At 33.3% G+C, this 21,458-nt stretch overlaps 2 protein-coding genes across 4 annotated transcripts; one reads left to right on the forward strand and one right to left on the reverse strand.

Moving 5' to 3' along the window:
- Positions 1-1,599: 1,599 nt before the first annotated feature.
- On the forward strand, positions 1,600-4,774 carry LOC125205241 (UDP-galactose/UDP-glucose transporter 3-like). The gene is made up of 7 exons (XM_048104073.2): positions 1,600-1,823; positions 2,119-2,216; positions 2,305-2,435; positions 2,941-2,971; positions 3,341-3,444; positions 3,758-3,879; positions 4,178-4,774. The coding sequence occupies exons 1-7, from the start codon at positions 1,720-1,722 to the stop codon at positions 4,584-4,586; spliced, it is 999 nt and encodes a 332-aa protein (XP_047960030.1). The 5' UTR covers positions 1,600-1,719; the 3' UTR covers positions 4,587-4,774.
- Positions 4,775-5,309: 535 nt separating this feature from the next.
- LOC125205240 (transcription factor MYB88-like) lies at positions 5,310-10,140 on the reverse strand. Of its 3 annotated transcripts, none has more exons than XM_089060576.1 (14): positions 9,892-10,140; positions 9,621-9,671; positions 9,341-9,514; positions 9,204-9,250; positions 9,030-9,086; positions 8,855-8,927; positions 8,480-8,535; positions 8,205-8,384; positions 8,003-8,118; positions 7,681-7,826; positions 7,164-7,306; positions 6,871-7,088; positions 6,584-6,729; positions 5,310-6,051 (listed from the first exon to the last, which is right to left on the reverse strand). In XM_089060576.1, the coding sequence occupies exons 3-14, from the start codon at positions 9,413-9,415 to the stop codon at positions 5,947-5,949; spliced, it is 1,362 nt and encodes a 453-aa protein (XP_088916702.1). In that variant the 5' UTR covers positions 9,416-9,514; positions 9,621-9,671; positions 9,892-10,140; the 3' UTR covers positions 5,310-5,946. The 3 variants fall into 3 exon arrangements, with proteins under 3 accessions (XP_088916702.1, XP_047960029.1, XP_047960027.1); XM_048104072.2 differs by having other exon boundaries at positions 8,063-8,118; positions 9,621-9,675; XM_048104070.2 differs by having other exon boundaries at positions 9,621-9,675.
- Positions 10,141-21,458: the final 11,318 nt, after the last annotated feature.

Raw genomic sequence — 21,458 nt, forward strand, 5'->3', positions numbered from 1 at the left:
GTGGTGGCTATGGTGATGGAGGCGGTGCCTGTAAAATACCTAAAATTTGAGATGAAAATGACGGACTTATTATTTTTTTCGTTTGCCACAGCTTTAGGAGGTTGAAGGGTATGGCTCGGAATTATGAAAATATTTGGAGGTTTTTTTCGTCCTCTTGCTGGAAAAAAAGAACTATCACTTTTATTTATGGATATTAATTCATGGATACTGAACGCATGGATATAATTCAAAATAGGTGGGCCACACCATTTGAAATCTGGCCAAGAATTAAATCTGTGTATTTGCTAAAAGGGAAAGTGAACGAGTCCTTAATTTTTACTCGAAAAAATTAAAAATCTCAACTCAATTTTTTTTAGGATACTTGGTCATCATGTTTTTATATAATTTTTTTGTTGAACTTTTTACATGCATCTTATATGGACTCTAATTAACATGAGAAATGTGAGAAATGATCTGTCACATGTACATATAGTCAATATTTATCCATCACACTATAACTTGTTATCACGTTAATTTATGGAGTAGTGTCTTTGGACTTGGTCGTTATTATTACCTTACAATGATAATGTCTAGCAATATGGAGCTATGAAAATCAACTTGATTTGGAGAATATTGAGAGATTGGGGGATTTAATTACGGGTATGTGATTAAATACTAACTAAGTTACAGTAATAACTACGGAGTAATAACTAATGTCGATTTTGTATGATAAAAATATCAACACAAAGACATAAAAATTTATCAATATTCTTGTGTTGATAAACTTATATCTTTGTGTTGATTTTTAAATTTACATGTTGTATTGATATAATTATGCATTTGTGTTGACAATTTTAATACACAGAATTGAAAGTTACTATATTAGTTATTAACTAATTTGCAAACAACGCAACCTTTAATTACGACGCCTCAATTCTGATTTTTTAAGCGAAAGTTTATCACTCAAATATTTTTGAAGAGATTTGATGCTCGAATGACAATTTAATATTCTAATCTCCAATAAATGTTATTCAAAACAATGTACTAACGTATTAGTTACGCTAAGAAGACATTTAATTTAGTGAGAAAATAGATTATATAGATAATCGAGGATCATCATTATTTACTTTAATGAAATCATCAATTCTGAACGTGTTACAATTTTATGTTTTATTTAAATAAAAATTAATAAATTAGAAATTAGTCTAATTTTATTTTTATATAATATAATTATTTATTTTTAATTAAATCATCATTGAATTGTTGAATAAGTCGTTAAACAGGACGAAAAATAAATGATTATCGCAATTGTGAAATAATCGAATGCAGGTGAATTGGACTAGAATTTTATTATTTGAAATTTCAATTATAACCCTCTACATTGAACAAGTTATTTGAATTAGTTCACTTATTTTTTGGATTAAATTGAACTAGTGTCACACGAACGAGTATGATACAGATCCAATCTCTAAGGAGACTCGACCCGACCCGACTCAACCCACGCGCAGTAAAATGTGTGGTCTCCGCCAATGACATCGTGCTCCAACTCACACCAGCCAATTACAACCTGCCACGTAGGAGAGCTTCTCGTGTCAATTCAGTTAATCTCCACCTCGCCTCTGTACAAATTTCGGTCGCCATATCAATAGGCAAACACGGAATATTCTCGTACGTTCCACCGCAGCTAAGAAATAGGATAATCGCCGGAGAATTCGTACGGCGGCGATCTCACATTCGGCAATGGAGTCTCATGGCTCCAGACTCCGCCGCGTATTGCTCCTGGCATTTTGTATCTCCGGGATTTGGTCGGCTTATATTTATCAAGGCGTCCTGCAAGAAACTCTGTAGGCATTGCCATTTCATTTTTTATGCTTCGATTATTACTTTCTATATTTTCCATGACTAATTGTTTGCAAGAGAATAAGTAATTCCATTTCCAGGGGGGAAAGGTTCGATTAGATTGGTTCTAGTATGTTTGCATTTGGGGGCTTTCATGTTATTTTTATGGAGTTATTTAGCTCGTAGCATAGCATCATCACAATGTGCTTTGCTCGCTCATGCATTTTGTGTTCAAAATTATGTGATTTCTTATATAATTTGGGGCGTGTTTGATTTGAACTGGTGAATGTGTTGATTTAGGTCGACGAAGAGGTTCGGTCTTGATGGAAAGAGGTTTGAGCACTTGGCTTTCTTAAATCTTGCTCAAAGTGTGGTGTGCTTGATATGGTCATTTATGAGTAAGTTCATGAGTTACACCTTTGGCTGTCAATTTTGTTCTCTCCCTCTCTCATGGGACTTAATCGGCGGCGTTTTATCTCCGAGCAGTGATAATGATTTGGTCGGATGGTGGAAAGAGTGGTGCTCCATGGTGGAGCTACTGGAGTGCTGGCATTACTAATACAATTGGACCAGCCATGGGAATTGAAGCACTCAAGTACATTAGTTATCCCGCTCAGGCATGTTCCTGACTCCCAAAGTTCTTGTTTTGTGCATTGATGATAAGCTGGACATTGTCCCCTTTAAGGCGTTCACCTGTTCTACCACCCATCAATTTGCTTGTCGTTTTAAATATTTGCGAACTTGATGCATTCGCTTGTCGTTTTAAATATTTGCGAACTTGATGCATTCCATTGTGGTCATACTCTTGCAAAGTAGTCAATTTTTTAAAGTTGGATTTGTTTTCATTTTACAAAGTATGCTAATCTTAAGAAGAGTGCAATGTTATGTGATAATTGCGAGCTCACTGGCCGAATATCAATGTCATTGTGCTTATGAATTCCAGCATTTTTACGTGTTTGGGTCTGAAGTTTATGAATTACTAGATTTTTTAAAATAACAGTGAACTTTATCATGCTTGCAACACTTGTACCCAGCCAGTTAATAACAATTTCAATGGGCAACAGAGCCACATTATATATTTTTCTCTAAGTATTGTGGACTAATTTGGTGTGTTATCTGTAGGTTCTGGCAAAATCCTCAAAAATGATTCCAGGTGGGTCAGTTTCTCTTGATTGGATTGGCAAATCTCTATTTGATATTGATTCTAGCAATAATAGAAATTATTTAAGGAAACAAAAGTTTAAATGATAAAATAAGCTAAAATTCAGACCTGCATTTGCTCTCATTATGATTGAAAGCTCTACTTATTTCCATGAGTAGTTTAGTTAAGTACTTCACTCTTGTCATTAGATTGTAGTAATACTGAAACGTAGCTGATAGAAAAGTGGGATATATTTATCGAATATACCAGTAGAGATGGTAATTGGGTCAATATATTGTGTTTCATCCTGTATCTGGTGTTGATAATTTAAATTTTAAGGATGAAATGTAAAAGCTCAGATGTGTCTTTTTTTATGTGCAGTGATGCTGATGGGTGCACTAGTTTATGGGATCAAATATACCGTCCCTGAGTACGTTTGCTCACTTCTAGTTGCCGGTGGTGTATCGCTTTTTGCACTTTCTAAGGTGAGTGCCTGGTTGTATTTTATGCCTTTTTCTCATCATCAATCATCAACAACGCGGATTATATTTTCAAATAAGACTCATACTGAAAGAAAATATTTAATAATCTGTAAAGTGAACCAGTGCATGTCCATTGGAAGCAAGCTCAAATTGAAAAATCTACCAACTAGTTGCTTTATGTGCATTTTGTTGTTTTGTTCATCGTATGGGCAGTGAGGAATACATTTCTAGTTATACCTCATGAAACATAAGTGAACCTTATTGGCCAAGTTATGGCACCCTTTGTTCCTGAAGTGTTTCAATCCTATCCATGCAGACTAGCTCAAAGACAATTAGCAAATTAGCACACCCTAACGCCCCACTAGGATATGGGCTTTGTTTTCTGAACCTGGCTTTCGATGGATTCACTAATGCTACTCAAGATTCAATTACGGCCAGGTAAACACCAGCAGTCACATCTTCACTTTATGAAAAAAATCCTAGTACTACTATATAAAAAGCTGTTTATAAGTTCATATTGGTGCAATAGTGCTAGTGCTATCAAAATCTGAAGGCAATAATACTATATGCCCTTGTTCTCGTCATCCACAATCAGCTATCTATAAATATAAAACTTCCTCTAGAACAGATTCTATGGAACACTAATATAATGTTACTGGATTATATATTACTCAGCTGGCCATCTTACAGGTATTAATCTGGAGTCATTAACAGAAATCAACTGCTGTTATTCCAGGTATCCTAAAACAAACGCTTGGAACATGATGATGGGAATGAACTTATGGGGCACCATCTATAATCTGGTATTCATGTTCGGGTGGCCAGGTGCCATTGGCTACGACGCAGTTCAGTTCTGCCAGAAGAATCCAGAAGCAGCATGGGATATTTTTCTCTATTGTCTATGTGGTGCAGTAGGCCAAAATTTCATATTCCTAACCATCAGCCGGTTTGGCTCTTTGACCAACACCACGATAACCACAACCCGTAAGTTTGTGAGCATAGTTGTGTCTTCCCTGTTGAGCGGAAACCCCCTTTCTGAGAAGCAATGGACGAGTGTAGTCATGGTTTTCTCCGGATTATCGTACCAGATATACCTCAAATGGAAGAGGGCGCAGAGAATGCAGAAGAAGAGGAGGTCCACATAAACAACTCATGGATCATGTTACTATGATATGAGGCGATTTTGTTTCCTTTTTGAGTAGTGAGATATGTAGGGATTATTTCTTCCTTCTGATTAGATATTGTCAGAGCATAGGAAAGCCGAATTTACAAAATGTAATGTCAAACGCAATTCTTAGTCAACTTTTTATAAATTCAAACATTGTTTAGCAAATCGAAGAAGCACTTAAGTTTTGATGTGGTGGACCAGCAACACAATAATCCTATCCAACTACTAAAGTTGAGGTCCCTAGGCCCTCTAAATTAAGTGAAAAAAGTATGCGTCAAATGACTTGTTTGCCCCATCATACAGCAAGATGAAGCTCTGCGTTGATGATTAAACCAGTGGGTGTTCCAGTAATTTCAAAGGAAGAGTGGCTGCCAGTGAAAGCAAACTTTAACTTGTACAAGTTTCCCTCCATTAAACCAGTAAACTTTTGCTTTGTCGATCATCATCACACTTGTCCCTCGGCTGACCAACTTAAATAACAGCCCCTCTTCCCCAGAAGAAGCACACTCCAAACAACTTGCAGACTTGAACACAGAGAGTCGAGAACAAGAAGCTCACGAGTAAACTTCACACTCAGTAAGTATTCAGTCCTACTTTCTGTATCAATCAATTATAAATGGCTATGGTTTTGCTTGGTTCAGTTCATCCTTTTGTCTCTGCATTTTACATTCATTTCTGCATCAAGATTTCAAGAAACAGCTGCGAAGAAACAATGTTGTAGACTAGATAAGAGAAACATGTCTGCACACTCAAAATAAGTATGGATTACATTAATATGATCCAAAAGAGTTTCCAATGCCATGGAAACTTATTACATACTTCTCTGCACACTTTTACACAGCAAAAGATGTTTCGAGCTGATCAACTTTTGCTCTTCTTTTGGCTGCCATGTCTATACCTATTTCTAATCTCTCTAAAGGGCAATCTCCGTTGCCACTGTATAGCTACGCTTAATAACTAAAGAGTTTTTAGTGTTGAATCTGTCTGTACAGTAGGCTTATCTAGCCCAAAAAGAACATTTGGCGCAGTGGATGGCCGTATCCACGTTCCATTAAACCAACAAAAAAATGACACACCACAAGAAAACACGCACAAGGAACCAAGGTGAGTATTAGAAATTAAAACTCCAGGATGCAGATCACAGCAGTTGATCTTCAGAAGAAAATGAAGGATGCTCCTTAGCATCCTATATTCCAAAGGAGATCAGATCCTCCCAGGCCCACTCAGAAAAACTAAGGTCGAGATAGCTGCAATCCAAGGATAAAGAACTCCAAAAAGAATCAAAAATATTCTACACTCTACGGGAAACCTCCCAATGCCTAGTCATAGTGATTCGGTCATAGACAATGGAGTAGGGACCTCTTGCATGGAGGAGGCTGGGAAGCATTGGCAACAGGAGAAGTAGAATCCATTCCTAGTGCCTTCATTAGGAAGTGCTTTTCCTGCAAAATCAAATGATTAAAATGATCAGTTTAAGAGACACTTCCCACCTCAAAAACAAAATTGGGACTCTTTAGGCCTTTTACATTCTCTCAATCTGGACAAAAATGAAGTAAAACACTTCTAGAGATGAGTAGAATCCTCTTGCACTCTAGTATAGTGGGAAAACAAAATTATCAAGGCTGTTCTGGAAAACAAGCAGATAACTCGAATGATGGAGAAAAATTATAAGTTTCCAGTTCTATGATTTCCGCAACCTGTATGGTGGTTCGTAGCCGGTTTAATTTATTTAATATCCGAATCTGAAATTAAAATTTGTACAGACTTGTGTGCTGTGTATTTATAATCTGTACTATATGCATAATGTTTTGAATGCTTTGTTCAAGTGACAAAGGCTGAATTGTTAGTCATAAATTTGAGTTGGTTTCGAATAACATTACCAAGTACCAATTTAAGGGAAAAGACTGAATTTGGTCTGCATGGACCATCAAAATTTTACTTGTTATGAGTAGATGAAAAGCATGAAATTCTTACACTTTCTGAAAATTTTGGGCTGGGAATTGTGGCTGCCAATGCTCCGAACAAGGGAGTTACATGAAGAGGAGAACCAAACTCTGTGCTAGAGTACTCACATACTGCTTCATCATTATCATTTGTGTTGTTACAAGTCAACATGTTCACTGCAATGAAATAGATTTGTTATGAGATTCAGAAACAATTCTGTATTCTGCCACATCTTAAGATGGAATGGTAACCAACAAATCTTCGAGTTGAGATGGATTTTTAAGTATGATACATACACTTATAGGTATATAATGTACCTTCATCTGTGCTTGAAGTTTGGCATATTCGACTGCTTTCAGCAAGGCACTGCTGATGATCTAATTGATCTGGCTGCATTTGATGTCCATTTTCCTGGTGCAGTAAGCAGGTTTCATCTTGACTGTCACCCGCTTTATCTCCTGGCATGATTGGCAGCAGAGTTGACCCTGCACTATACTCAGAGCTGGCTGTGGACGATTCATATAAATCAGGTTCCCTGAAAAGTATTTAGGTTACAAAATGTGGAGGTGAATAATAATCTCAACTGAAACTAGACTGCCTTGTGAGTTACCTCCAAGATGGTCTACTGCCTTCATCGTCATTCGTCAAATCCTCCACCAAGTCTTTGAACTTCTCAAGTTGAAAATCAACATCAGGATTTGTTAATGTGTACAGATCACTTTCTTTGTTTTGTTTCAAAAAGTCTTGAAGAACCTGGACCACAATCACCTCAAAAACTTAGTTGTATGCATAGAAAAATTGCGGCTATTGTAATGAAAAAGTGAAGGGTAGAATAAACCGGAGAAAGGAGGTTAGAGTAGCATAAAAATTGTTAATGGTAGGGTAACTGAGGACTGGAGGATTGTGGGGGACCATAAATTTATCTAGCCATTTTCTTTTCACCTGAGGAGGATATTGTTTTAGCTATCGTTATGAAAACTAGATGTCTTTTTGAAATCATTTTGTGAATCACTGCAGCTTCAATCATTGATTGGTGGGAGGAGGTAGGATGGACCATCGTATGAATCATTTCGATAGGGTATGATCTAATGCAACTAGTCTCGAGCGCTCAAACTCTTTGCACTTACCATCCAAGCACTTTCAAGACTCTGATCTGACTTCTCTGAGTTAACTTTAATTGCTAGAGAACTGAGCAGTTCTGCTTGTTGCATTAGCGCAAGCACCTTTGGATCATCCTTCTTCAGAAACGTACCTTGGCTTTTGTTAATTCCAGCTGCGAAAAAAGAAAATCACATTTATTATCCTTCTGTTTGAACTTACAGTAGAATGAAGAGTCATGCTGGTTTAAGTAATTAGACTTTTTTCTTTTCCTTTTTTTATAAATCCATTTCCTTTGTATATGATCTCTTGAACTCACAACTTTGAGAAGGTAAGGGGATTTAGACTCACAACTATGGACATTTTGAGCTAGTACAGAAAATGGGGGCCTAAGTAGATGATCGGCATTACCACATTCACTGGGTAAGTTTTCTCCATGGCTTTCTGCTGTATTTAGGACATAGGCCCTAGATCACAAGCAAAAGACGAACTTGTAAGAATATTGACGCAATAAAGCACCTTTCGAGATAATGGAAATTGAGATTGAATGTACCTCATCTTCTTAAGAGGTGCAGCACTCTCAGATCCTCCTGCATTAAGCCCATTAGGAAAGATAACCCTTTTGTTGTTCAAGTTTATATAACTAGAAGTGCTGTTTTCTTTTGCTAGAGCTTCGTGCTTTGCCCTCTTCTTGCACAGCGTGGTGAACCGATTCTTCACAGCATTGTCAGTTCTGGGAGACCATGGATATCACTTATTAAACTGCAGCAATTAGAAAAAAGCACCCAACAAAATGAAAGATTGATCCTTTATATTTCAAACAGTTACCTGCCAGAGACTACCTTTGCAATCTCAGTCCATCTATTTCCAAATATCTTCTGTGCCTGAGAGCCGGTTAGATGATTAGACCAAAATCACGAACAATATGAATTTACATATATATATATAATAACCATCAATCTTATCCTTTAGAGACAAAATCATCAATATATATAGCTACTTAACAAAAATCACTCTGAAAACAAACTAGGCTATCAACAAAAGTTCCCCCCAAAAAAGATCACCAACTGACTTTACAAAGAACAAAGAACAACTCAACTTGTTGATAAACAAAAAATGCTCTGTTTGAAAACATTATCAATAGCAACCACGTACTGTAACTTGGAAGAGACGAAGAGTAGAGAAAACAACGAGCATCGTTACCTCGCACAAGAGCACGTCTTCCTCAGGCGACCATCCACCTTTCTTGAAATCAGAATTCAAATAAGTGAACCATCTACATATAAACAAATTCAAACCAAACATTAATTCCAATTAGAAAAATGTAACAATGAATTAGTAGACAAAACAGAGGAAGAAGACGCCTGTGTCTACCAACCTTCGTCGACATTGCCTAGTTGTTTTATCCTTGAATTTCGAAGCAATAATAGCCCAACTATCATAAAAACCAGACCACAAGTTTTAATCAGCCATAATCAATAAAAAACAACACCTGCAAACACAAGATTCACACTGTTATTAAAGTTTAAACACAGGTTAGCAAGATTATTACTTTTCAGTCCCATGTAGCCGGATTTGCTCCCTCAGAATATCATCCTCCTAAAAAAATCAAACATTCATCAATAACTCCATCAGACCAATAAGCAAATCAATAAGGAAAAGAATCAAAAGTGGTAGAATCTGTCTCACCTCTGGAGACCATGATACAATATGCCTCTCTTTCTGCTTTGATGCATCACTGCCACTATTTACCTTCTTCTTCATATTCTCTGTAACTTGTAAATTTCTCCCCTTTCTTGCATGCTCAAGGGCAACACTCTTTTTGTGGATTGTTATATAAAAAACAACAATTGGAATAATACCCTAGAAAAAAAAAAAGATCAAGTCTTTTAACCCCTTTTCTCTTTACAGAAACTGTTCACCTCTCAAAACGGAACAGAACAACATCAACAAAAAATTAGTCTTTTACCTCAAACCAATTTTTTTGCCTAGGATTCTGGCCTTTTCCTCACCCCCTTTGCTGTCTGAAACAAAACAGCAAACACTCTTAATGCAAAAAAAAGCTCACCCCTTTCTAATCAGGGTTTTCCGTTTTCAAGATTTGAATAATGAAAAAATAAAAAAATCTTGATTCTTGATTACGCAAGGTAACAACATATCACTCACTTCATATATATGTATGCCCTGTAAACTAAGTTATCCATGAAAAAAAAAAAAAAGGGAAAATTGCCACTGAATACCTGCCTCGAGATTTGAAAAAGTGGCGATTCCACAAAGATTATAGTAGATACATACATGAATACATGAAAACGAAGAATTAAAGGAAAAACAAAAACATGGGATGGTGCTTTTTTATGGGGTTGAAAAAGATGAGGGTTGCTTTCTCGCTGTCCAAAAGTGGGGAGGCTGAGGCTCTCTCTCAGAGAGAAAGATGGAAATGTGGGGTGCTATTCATTTTTATGTTTATTGTATATGGGAGTATATTTTGTGCAATAAATTTCAAAAAATAATCAACGGATTCTTGCTTTTGAGCGCGGGTATGAATGAGGGTGAAGTTTGAAAAAAGGGAAGAAAAAAAAAGAAGTAAATAAAATAACGCTGAAATCCATGAATCTATAATTAATGCACTAACCCCACACTCCACGCTCACTGTCACACTCTGTGTGTGTGTGTGTGATTTTGCAGCTACTACCACCATTTTTTACACACACATTCATAAATTGGTGATTTCTTCGTGACTCAACTAGTACTCACGCGCCTCCATTTTGATGATCGTCATTCATTTTAATCCATATTTTTTTCACTTCAAAATTTCCGGTCTCTAAAAATAACTAATTTTGGAGATAAAACAAGTTTAGTAGAGTATAAAATAGAGAAAAAATATTTGAAATAGTTTTAATAGCGGACTTATTTTATTATTACCGTAATTAATGGTGAAATGTTTTCAAATTTAGAAAATATGACATGTGCTAAATGGCAAGAGAAGAATAAATGATGAAATTATTACAGTATTAATTCGGGATTTCGATCTTCAAATTAGAGTTGATTTTAGTAGTAGAAATATAAAATTGAAATTAATAGGAATGTCGAGAAATAAAATTGAAATGAGTAGTACAGGGAATTAAGGCGTTAGTGGGTACAAGCCACGTGATATAAAGAATGAACTCCCACATTCTGGTGATTGGCCAGCCTGGTTCTGACCATTTATCCAATCTGCGATCAATAAATGTGAAAATATTTATTCTTTTCCTTAAATATATATACCTTGAATTTGATTACATTTATTTTCCTATTTCCTTTTTTTTTGAGTTTCAAATTCAAACAGTCAAAAATGTGTTCTTTAGGAGAGCCACTGCCACTGTGTGCGTTGTGTGCATGTGTTTATTTTAACGTAATTATCCTTCAAAATATAATTTCAAATAAATGTTTTAATTAGCACCAAGAAGACACACGACCAAATATCTCAATAAGTTGAGAGTAGACGGGACAAATATGTTGAGAGCAAGAACTATCATTAGGACCATCAAGGGTTCCTTTATCGTTAAGATTCACTAGGTTTCAACCATTCTCTATAGTCATTCACTCTGGAACACAAGTACATAAAAATTTCACTAAATTCGATCTTTCAAGCTGTCGTCGGTACTAGTTCCTACACTACCAACACCATGAGTTTTGGTAAGACGAAAAAATTTGAGCATGCAATCTAACCCTTTTTCTTTTTTGTTAGCATGGACCCTAAACTTGTTTACGTACCTTCCTTAATTAATTATCAAGCATCAATGTTGATCTTCAAATTTATCATTGATATTCACATTTTGGTTATAGTGATTTTTGTTTTGTCGATTGGAATGCGCTAGCTATATAGAGTATATATATAAGGATAGCATGCAATCCAAACAACTTTTGGAAATGGAAATATATAGGAATATATTCATTGAGAGTCAACTAACTAATGCACCGTTTGATGTGATTTGCATTTTGTATTAACGCAAATTATTATTTATTAGTTTGCCAATATGCAACAGATCACGACACAAACGTATTTTTCATTCAATTTTCTTTTTCTTCTTTCTGGGAATCTAAAGACGAGCTTCTATATCATAAAATAATCAACTACTTCCTCCGTCTACAAAAAAATAGTCATAAAAAATAGTCTCATTTATGGATGATACGAGTTTCAATAAAAAAAATTGATAAAATAAGAGAGAAGAAGAAAAAATAGGTAAGTATTGGAGTAGGAGAAAAAGTGAGTAAAGTAAGTAAATATTGGAGATAAAATTTTCATTTTTAGAAAAAGTACTTGTATTTTTTTTAACATCCAAAAATAGTAAAAGAGACTATTTTTTATTGACGGAGAGATATCCCCTTGATTATGAATTTCGAAATTAATTTATTAAGGTAGTTCTGATATTTTTTGAATAAGAAACTTCTGGTACCATTAGTTTAACAAAAAATTAAAACAACCAAATTAATTTAACAAAAAATTTATAGTGACCAAAAAAATATAAATATAATTAAGTATTAATTACAAACACTTTATCAAATTAAATGTCTCTTTATTATTTAATGTTACCATTAGTTTAAAATTTAAAAATAATACATTTTACAAAATTGGAAATCTTGAAAGAATTAAACCAACGTCTGAATTTACAAATAGAATTATAGGAATGAATATATATTTATTTTCATGATTAGGAGTATTAAATTTTAAGTATGCAAGTTGGTCAACCAAAACAATAGCAGCACTATATATGAATATAACAATGTGTCAGTGTCGAACATAATCCAAGAACAAAAGCCATTAATTTTGCAAATTGTGTTTAACCACATTTGCCCTTTGAAGTGAGGATAAACTTTAATTGAATTAAATTTTTGGTTGAAGTCAAAATTTGTGTCTGCCGCGTTAGGAAAATAATCCGGATCTTAAGCATGATTGTCAATATGGTCCTTATATGGATATCATATTATTTTAAATAAAGCATCCCAATTTTTATGAATTTTTATATTAATAAGTATATATTAAATGTTAAAAGTTTCTTAATCCTATGAAGCGAAAGAACATTAACTTAAAAAATGATTTTGTTTAATGAATAATTCGGCAAATATAGCGTATAATTATGGCGTAGGTATTCTCAATTTTTTTTAAACATGCTCAACAATAAAATAAAATAAAATAGGTTTCGAATTTTGATCTTGCTGAAAGTTATTGATTAATTAGAATTTCGGATATAATCATCTTGAGGTTCACTAAACTGAACAAGGACATAATAGGAAAAGCATACAATAGCTACTGGTTATTGGTTAAGCTTTATCATTAAAAATCCTTTGATTTATGTATTTATTTTTGCCGCAAAGAGGAAGGCCTCGTTTTTCTAGACCTTTTTATTTCAATTTGAAATGCAATAGTATGAAAGAGATGAAATCAGACCTGACCAGGCCACACCATTATTCTGCGTCGTATCACACCTCCAATATTCATATCCGAAATCAGGCCACAACTTTATTTTTTATATCCTTTTTTTATTTTCTAGAGGAATTTTGGAATGTCTACGATTATGATTGTTTGGTGTTATATTTACATACGAATTTTTTTTTGGTAAATAGTAAAAACATAATCTTTTATTTTAAAAAAAAATCATTTTGCTGTTCATTCTAGCGCTCCGCAATGCAACCGCGTTCAGGGTCAGACCACTATGTTGTACCGCTCACACACCGCTGGTTCAGGCCACTCCACCATAACCTACAACACACGAGGTTGGACCGCACCGCACATTTTGAGATCCAGCACTCGTCACCAATGCTCTTATATATGGACATATGGTTTCAGAGAAAGAACATGAGTTAATGGGGATGTGATCAGGTCCATAAGTGAAATTCTATCAAAAATCAAAGCAAATCTCACACATTGGATCTTGTGATGTAACCGTCGGATTAATGACACGTGTCGTCTAATAATGTAGATTGTGTAGTCTAATAATGTAGCTCGGCTAATAATGTAATGCGCTTTTGTCTAATAATGTAGATTGTGCAATCTAATAATGTAACCCAGTTAATAATGTAACGCTTTTAGTGTAATAATGTAGCTCGGATATTATGATCACAACCATCCAATCTAAGGATCCAAGGGCTGAGCTTTGCTTTGATTTTGGACATAATTTGTCTTATGGATCATAGTGCGCCCCTGAGTTAACGATGAGAATTGAGTTTTGATTTGAATCAATAGAATTTAATTAGAGATTATTAGTTTTTCATAAGATTTGTAGTATTTAATTTCATATGTTGTGGAACTAAATTAATTAATTATGACTCAAAGTGTAGATAAAGAAAAGTTAACATATCAACTAACCTCGTTAAATAAGAATTTGATCAAATTAAAGGTAAGTGTGTTTTAGCATGTGTTTCTCTCATAAAAAAAGAATTTAATATTTATTAAAATAACAAACTGTATAAAAATCTAATAAACAAAACGAAAGTATAGATCATACAAGTTGTTACAAATTTACAATACATTTTTATTTATCAAATTGTATTTATCCGGCACACCTAAGTCACTATATATAGAAACGAAGTTGGTGTCATTGTACCCATACTAGTTTTCTATGCTCGAGTATAACATGATAGATGAACTTCTTTACATACCATCTTTGACAATTTCCACTCCAATTATTAGATTATAAACCCATCAACTATACAAAAATACCACTAACTACATATATCAACGCAATCAATCACCTACAATGGTACACTAGTGCATGCAACATTAATTAATCAAAGAAACCAAAAAAAGAAATAGGACAATTTTATTCGAAACCCATATTTTTCAAATCACAAACCAATAGCTATGACCTCTCACTCTCAATATACATTGATCACGATGTACTATAGTACAAAGAGCTTTGTCACGAAGTGATACACCACAGAATTAAAAATGAAGAAAATAAAAAAAGAAAGGTGACACAAAACCTAACCCCGTCTATATCACTATCCATAGCTCAAAATCATGAGGCCTAATTCAATTTAAAACTAGAAATATTTTGTGTGGGGTATGACATAGCCGGCCAATAAGGTATATATAAAATTCAAACACAAATAATAAAAGCTAAAGTTGTAGATTGGTATGAAGTTGGACATTACATCAATTCGGCAGCCCCTCCACTCTAGATATTTCGTTGAAAACCCCATCTTATATTACTATATATGTATATATGTTAATTAATGCATAAATATTCCACTTTCATGAAAGTTGTTGGAGACCTTATTTTATCAAGTATATACTTATGTAGGAAATGAAATAGAAATGATCTAGTTCACTATCAAAAAATTTAAGCGAAAGGAAATGAAATAGAAATGATTTAGTTCACTCTCAAAAAATTTAAACCAAACAATATAAGGATTAAGGAATGATGAAGCGATGGTGAAGGTAGCACCATCATATATGCAATAATTAATGTAGGAAATAGATATAAGGGACTCCGTAGCAATTTTTCTCTAGTACATGAATCACATGACTATTTTTACACACAAAAACAACTTTCAAAACTAAGAAAAAAACAAATAAAAAACAATCATAATATATATGACAGCCGAATCCACATAACTAGTGACGTGGGCGCATGGGCAGAAGAACTACTTGTATAAGGGAGGGGCGAGCTTTAGCCCCTAATTAATTTATTTTTAGCTTTTCTCTATTATAAAGATTTAAAATTTGTTCATATTTTATACATATCATTATATAAAAGTCCTTATTAATCATCTAAATTATCTAAAAACTTATTTTAGGTAGAATTTTGAAAATTTATCCCCTACTTAACTTCATTTCCGCGTCGGCCATTGCGTGGGCGCGCAACGTCCAATGACGTGCCAAGAGCTTTTTATTTAGGATCCGAGCCATACAACAAATAATTACGTAACACATAAAAAATATAAAATAACATTAAAAGCATTATATCTTGAAACAATGTATAATTTTAAAGCCCTACATTTCAAATATAAAAGAATATTGCATCACATCTAACATATTTCTCGATGAATTTACATTGTGTTTGACAAATTATAGAAATATATCTTTCGCAGTGAAAAAGAGTATAAATTCATTCAAATATTGATCACTAATGCCTATTTTATAACTTATTCTTCACAAATATCATAAATTTTATCTCTTCAAAGATTCAAAATCTAAAACTAGCTAGATGCTTGTTTAACTTGACTTCTATCAATGGATCCTTCCAGCTTTTCTTCAACTCCTAAACAACTTGAATTTGATTATGAACTACCTATGATTAGCGTGTACAACACACGTAGCTTTGCGAATTATACGAAGTACAGTTCGCTCATGCTATGATGCGTTGCACAGAGTGTAAATTGTGCGTGTACTATATGTAATTTTTTACGCACTATTATTGACGTTCAAGAAAACAAATGATAAATGGAAGCGGTGAATATTAGTTAGTGGATGACAAGGCATCCTAGATGGATGCCACGTGGCGTGGAAAGGGAAAGGTCTGGTTGTGCTTGGGTCATATCATATCCATCTTTTTGGAGTCTGTTGGAATGGTGGGAACCATGGCCAATGCTATGTGCCAAATTAAACAACTGTAATATCATATATTTATATATATTGCCCTTCTCACTCGTCTATTTCTTGACAGCGATCATTCCCGCCGAGAGAGAGATGGTATAATAAAATAAAAAATATCGATTGTGATGCATATTGGCTACCATTGTATTTTCTTGTTTACGCCTTGTTAAAAAGATTCATCTTGAATGAAGGACGGTAGGCGATTCCTGGAAAAACTTTGAAAATTGAAAATCATATCAGTTCTATGATACATTAATATAAATATATCAGCTTCATATTGAGTCAAATATTGATATATATTTATAAAATTATGTTTTGTAATATCAATTGACATTAATGTATTTGTGAACTGATATAATTTTTTTTTTCTAATTTTAAGAAAAGTCCTATAATGATCCATCTCCTATATATTAATAGTATATAGTATATACTAGTACTATATATTTATATACCCAGTAAATAAATACTTCTTCCGTTCCATAAAAATATGGGCAATGGATATAGCATGAGAATTAAGACAAAATTGGTAAAGTAAGAGAGAAGAAGAGAATGATATGGTAAAGTAAGAGAGAGGAGAATAATGGTAGTAGTTAAAGTAATGTTAGTGGATAGTGGGACCTACATTATTAAATTGATATAATTTTTCAAAAATAAAATGCACATATTTTTTAGGACGGACAAAAATAGAAAGTGGACATATTTTTATGGAAGGAGTACGTGCATATGACTATATGAGCATGATTCTGATTCTGAAAGAGGGAATATGTATGATCAGTAGTAAGACCATTAAAAAGGCGTGTGTGTAAGATTTTACAAGTGAAAGGTCGGTTGCGCCTTGTCCCACAAAGCCAGCCTTCAAATTCAAAGACTGTAATAACACCATTTTCAATATAATGGAATGGAACCCTATGTAAAACTTTGCTATTTTCTACACCTCATTTTCCACCATAAATCTACTTTTACTTAATCAGACTAAACGCCAAATTTTTCTCTCATGAAAATAACCTATTCATAATTATTAATGAATTACTTCATTGTCCTTAATACATGACTAATCATAGTAACTTTTAGTTCAAAGATTTGGCTAACATCGAATAGTGTGATGATAACTGTGATTTAATTACTGGACCGTTTTAATTTTTAGGGTTTATTATGACCATATATAGTTAAATTAAGATGTCCAATTATCTTCCTTTGTTTTCTTTTGAAAATAGTAGTCATGATTATAGGAGCCGAATACACTAATCATAAATCTGAATGCAGTTATTTGCAGTTTGATTGCTGGTTTTGGACAGCGGTGCAAAACATTGAAGAAACATAAAAAGATTAATCAATGTACTTGAATGGGGCACCCCTAATTATTCATGTATATAAAAATTTGTATTATATATAGAGGAATAATAAAAAGGAAAAAGGCATGAGCATGTATATTCATGATGGAAACTGAATATTGATTTGATATATACATGAGAATGATAATGATTTTAGGAGGAGCCTCTCTCTCAAACTGGGTTACAAAAAGAAAAGCTCAAGAGATTTCATTTAAATGATTTAAGATGGTAGGCCAAAGTTGTAGAGATATGCTATCATTTTGATTCAATCTTTAGCTATATTATGGGGAGAAAAATTAATGCTCTAGGCCTCGATGGCTCCTTTCCACTTCCCCACGTACCTCATCATATATATATACTCCATTTCCTAAATTAATTAACGTATTCCATGATTATTAATTAATACACAAATATATGATATTTAATTGATATGACATATTGAGGATATATACTATAATATATATAGTTCTAAATTGCAATGATCATATATAGTGCTATTTCAGAGTACTGTTCCATAAGCATAAGGTGCAGCATGCTGAATAATTATGGCGTAAGAAAGGTTAGTGCAAGAGTGGAGCTTTGGTGAGGCCCAAGTTCCCAAGATTAGATTGATGTTTATGATATACATATAACATATTTATATGCCTTTATCTATATAGTGTGAGGTAGGGGCTAAATGTTACTATATCCATATATATACTATTGCCTTCTTTATGTAAATTCAACAGATCATCATGGCAATTAGCGCGTCCCTCCAGCAAATAGGAATGCGACACGTGACCCTAATCTTGGGATTAGAACACGTGTGGACCTTTTTTCCCCACTCTATAAAATTAACAATGTATAATAGTCATTAGTTTAAACTAAACAAGATTCAAAGAAACCTATCTTTTTACTCGATAACATATTGGAGCGTTTGGGGCTCAATCATTAATAAATTAATCCCCATCGTTAAAGTTCAATTAAAAGTTTATATACATTTCAATGTGAATATGTGAATATGACTTCACACTTTGTATTTTGGGTTCACGGCTATAAAAAAAATCACAACTTTTGATCTTTTACTAATGAGGAGAATTTCAACACCCTCATATATTTTCAAGAAAACTTATTCATTTTCTTTAGTGGTTTTATTTATGTATGGCAATTTAAACCTTGGATTTGTTAGTAGTCCATTCATAGTATTCGTGACCTCAATTTCAAAACGATTAATAATCCAATGACCGCAATAAACATAAAGTATGAAAGTGAAGTGCGTATAAATGATCGACAAAAACAAAAACCAGAAAGGATAAATAGTTTTGGAAAGTTACAACTTTTATTTGCTTTTCTGATGTAATTAAAGTTTGCTTTAGAGTTCTGAATTAAGGGTGATCACCATTCAAAAATTTAAATATCATACACAAGATATTACTGTGCCTTCATATATACCACCTTTTTTTAATGATTAGTATTAAAATTTACATTTAGGAAATTATGAGTGTCGTGTCGGTGTCGCGCGTAAGCACATCGTCTGAACATGCTAAATATATTTGATGATTTTGAATGTTTTTTTAAAATTTATTAGCTAAACGAAAAATATACTACTACAATGACTAGTTAATCTAACACTAAGGTCATACTTGACTGTACAAATTAAAATCAATATCATTGCTCAGTCAAACTGAAAACACATCTAATAACTGAAGTATAATTAAATAATAAATTTAATTAATAAGCAATGGGACATGACGGAAGAAATTAGATGATTAGGAGGAGTTAATCCTAGGCAGGAAAACATACTTTCGGAAAAGCAAACCGTAAATGATTGTTAAATATATGAAGTAAGTGCGTGTTATAACTTCTTTGTTGTTTGTGCAAAACAACATAAATCACAAAAGTGCAAAATCACTTTTTTATCCCATTTAATAAAAATATATAAAAAGGGTCCCGTGAAAATAAATCCCTAGTTACGCTCCTCTTCGACTTTACACCAAATTAAGTTGGACCTTGCACAAAGATATATTGGGCGAAACAATGATTATCGTCAAAGAAAGTTGAGAGAATTTTGCCCTACAAATTTTTTAATTTTTTTCCTGTAGTAGCTACCAAAATTAATATACTATAGCAGTGGACAAGAGTACAATTTCACTTTTTATATTGTGTTTACTTCTTTATCAAAACACTACTATTTCATTGTCGCCGCTTAACTTTATTACTTTAACCGCATCACACAACATTGTATATACTCCTTCCTTCTGTTTTATAAAAATTAGAATTTTATAGAATACACGGATTTTAATACGAAATTGGTAAAGTAAGAAGAAAAAAATTGTAGTTAGAGTCGTGTTAATGAGACTTACATTATTAGTGGTGTTTGTATGTGAAAAAGTTTTCAAAAATAGATATAGACTAATTTTATCGGACGATGGAAAATGTCAGAACGAGACTATTTTTGAGGGAATGATGGAGTATTATATAGTTAGAAAATGTTAGCATGTAGGAGTATAATATTGCATGCAGTCTTATTAGAAAACACCTTCTTAATATACTAGAAATTGACGACTACATGCAAATTGTAGTATAAAAACAATCACACCTTTTAGATTGGACTCATATCCAAGCAATAGTCCAAAATTTGTGAAACAATATTTGACCTTAGTCTGTCATCCAATAAACCAAAAAACAAGATGAGAAATCCAAATGAAAGTAAACACTCCAACCTAACATTTATATCATGCAAATTAAGTGAACCCCCTAACTATATTCAATCACACATAACACAATACTATATAGTAACTCGATCGAGTGTATTGTGAAGTTATCACCTTGTCTACGATAACAAAATAATTTCACCATGTGATTTTGAAGTGTATAAAAAGTTATATTTCATTCACACCCTTTTACTCCTTTGATTTTTTTTTTTGGCCGCCTTTATATATATTCACAACAACAACATGCAATGCATCGTTGTAAAAGGAGACCCTAATCCCACAATAAAGACACGAAGCAAATATAAAGAAAGACCCCACGTGTGGGGAATGAACAATTTGGCTGCTTAATTAATTATTGAATTAGTTTATTCGTGTAAATCAAAATTCCTAATGTTTAGCTTTATGTGAATTGTATTAATGTGCTTGGGATTCCTACCATAGTCATGGTGTGGGCCACCACTAATTGTGACATTAGAGTTAACCTTTTGAATGTGATAAAATTAAAATCAAGGCGTATAGAATTTCACTTCATCACCTCGCTTTCTACTCGTACCTTTTTTTTTTCTCTGCAACAAACGCTCTCTTAAAAGTGGATGTTTTAAGAATCCTATGCCTCCATTCATACATCCTTTATTTCGTCTTGGCCCCTTTTAAATCCCTACCATTTTCGTAATATATCATGCTTTCTTTTCGTATTAATAGTGATATAATTCTTTCATTTATCAATTTATAATGTTAGTTGTAATAGTTCGAAGGTTCCCGATTAAAGAGGAAAAAGACGTAGAGATTTGTTAAGGGTTTTACAATGATAAATGACTTTAAATGTGGTCGGTAGTTTGGTATTTGCTTAGTTATACATAACCCTAAAAGTGTTCAAATTAAAACTTCTTATGTACATGGAGTTCTCACAATCATATAAGATTATATTGTTAATAAAAAAAATCTTTTGTTGTATAGAACTTCTTACGTATAGTATGAGGAGTTCTCACAATGATATAATATTATATATTATAAATGAAAAACCTTTTATTGTATAGAATGTTACATTTATTACCTAGGGAATTAGTAGATAGCAAAATAAAAATCCCTAATTAAGGCACATGTAATTCATAAATATATATTATAATTGGTCAAACTTTCAGGCCCTATATTCATAAATAACAGATTAGTGTGGGGCTAATCTTCACTGATATCCCGCGCAAATC

Source organism: Salvia hispanica, chromosome 6, assembly GCF_029641045.1.
Source record: "Salvia hispanica isolate PSC_SH4W2 chromosome 6, Shi_PSC_v1, whole genome shotgun sequence".
Taxonomy (NCBI): Eukaryota; Viridiplantae; Streptophyta; class Magnoliopsida; order Lamiales; family Lamiaceae; genus Salvia; species Salvia hispanica.

What these genes read in the sequence shown, in the direction of transcription:
- LOC125205240 (XM_089060576.1), bottom strand. Translation starts at nt 9,415, where the DNA reads ATGAAGAAGAAGGTAAATAGTGGCAGTGATGCATCAAAGCAGAAAGAG. An exon ending in GGCAGTAGACCATCTTGGAG is followed by an intron (nt 7,089 to 7,163) that starts GTAACTCACAAG and finishes AATACTTTTCAG; the next exon opens with GGAACCTGATTTATATGAAT. An exon ending in AACTTCAAGCACAGATGAAG is followed by an intron (nt 6,730 to 6,870) that starts GTACATTATATA and finishes ATTTCATTGCAG; the next exon opens with TGAACATGTTGACTTGTAAC.
- LOC125205241 (XM_048104073.2), top strand. Translation starts at nt 1,720, where the DNA reads ATGGAGTCTCATGGCTCCAGACTCCGCCGCGTATTGCTCCTGGCATTT. An exon ending in CGCTTTTTGCACTTTCTAAG is followed by an intron (nt 3,445 to 3,757) that starts GTGAGTGCCTGG and finishes CTATCCATGCAG; the next exon opens with ACTAGCTCAAAGACAATTAG. An exon ending in CAAGATTCAATTACGGCCAG is followed by an intron (nt 3,880 to 4,177) that starts GTAAACACCAGC and finishes CTGTTATTCCAG; the next exon opens with GTATCCTAAAACAAACGCTT.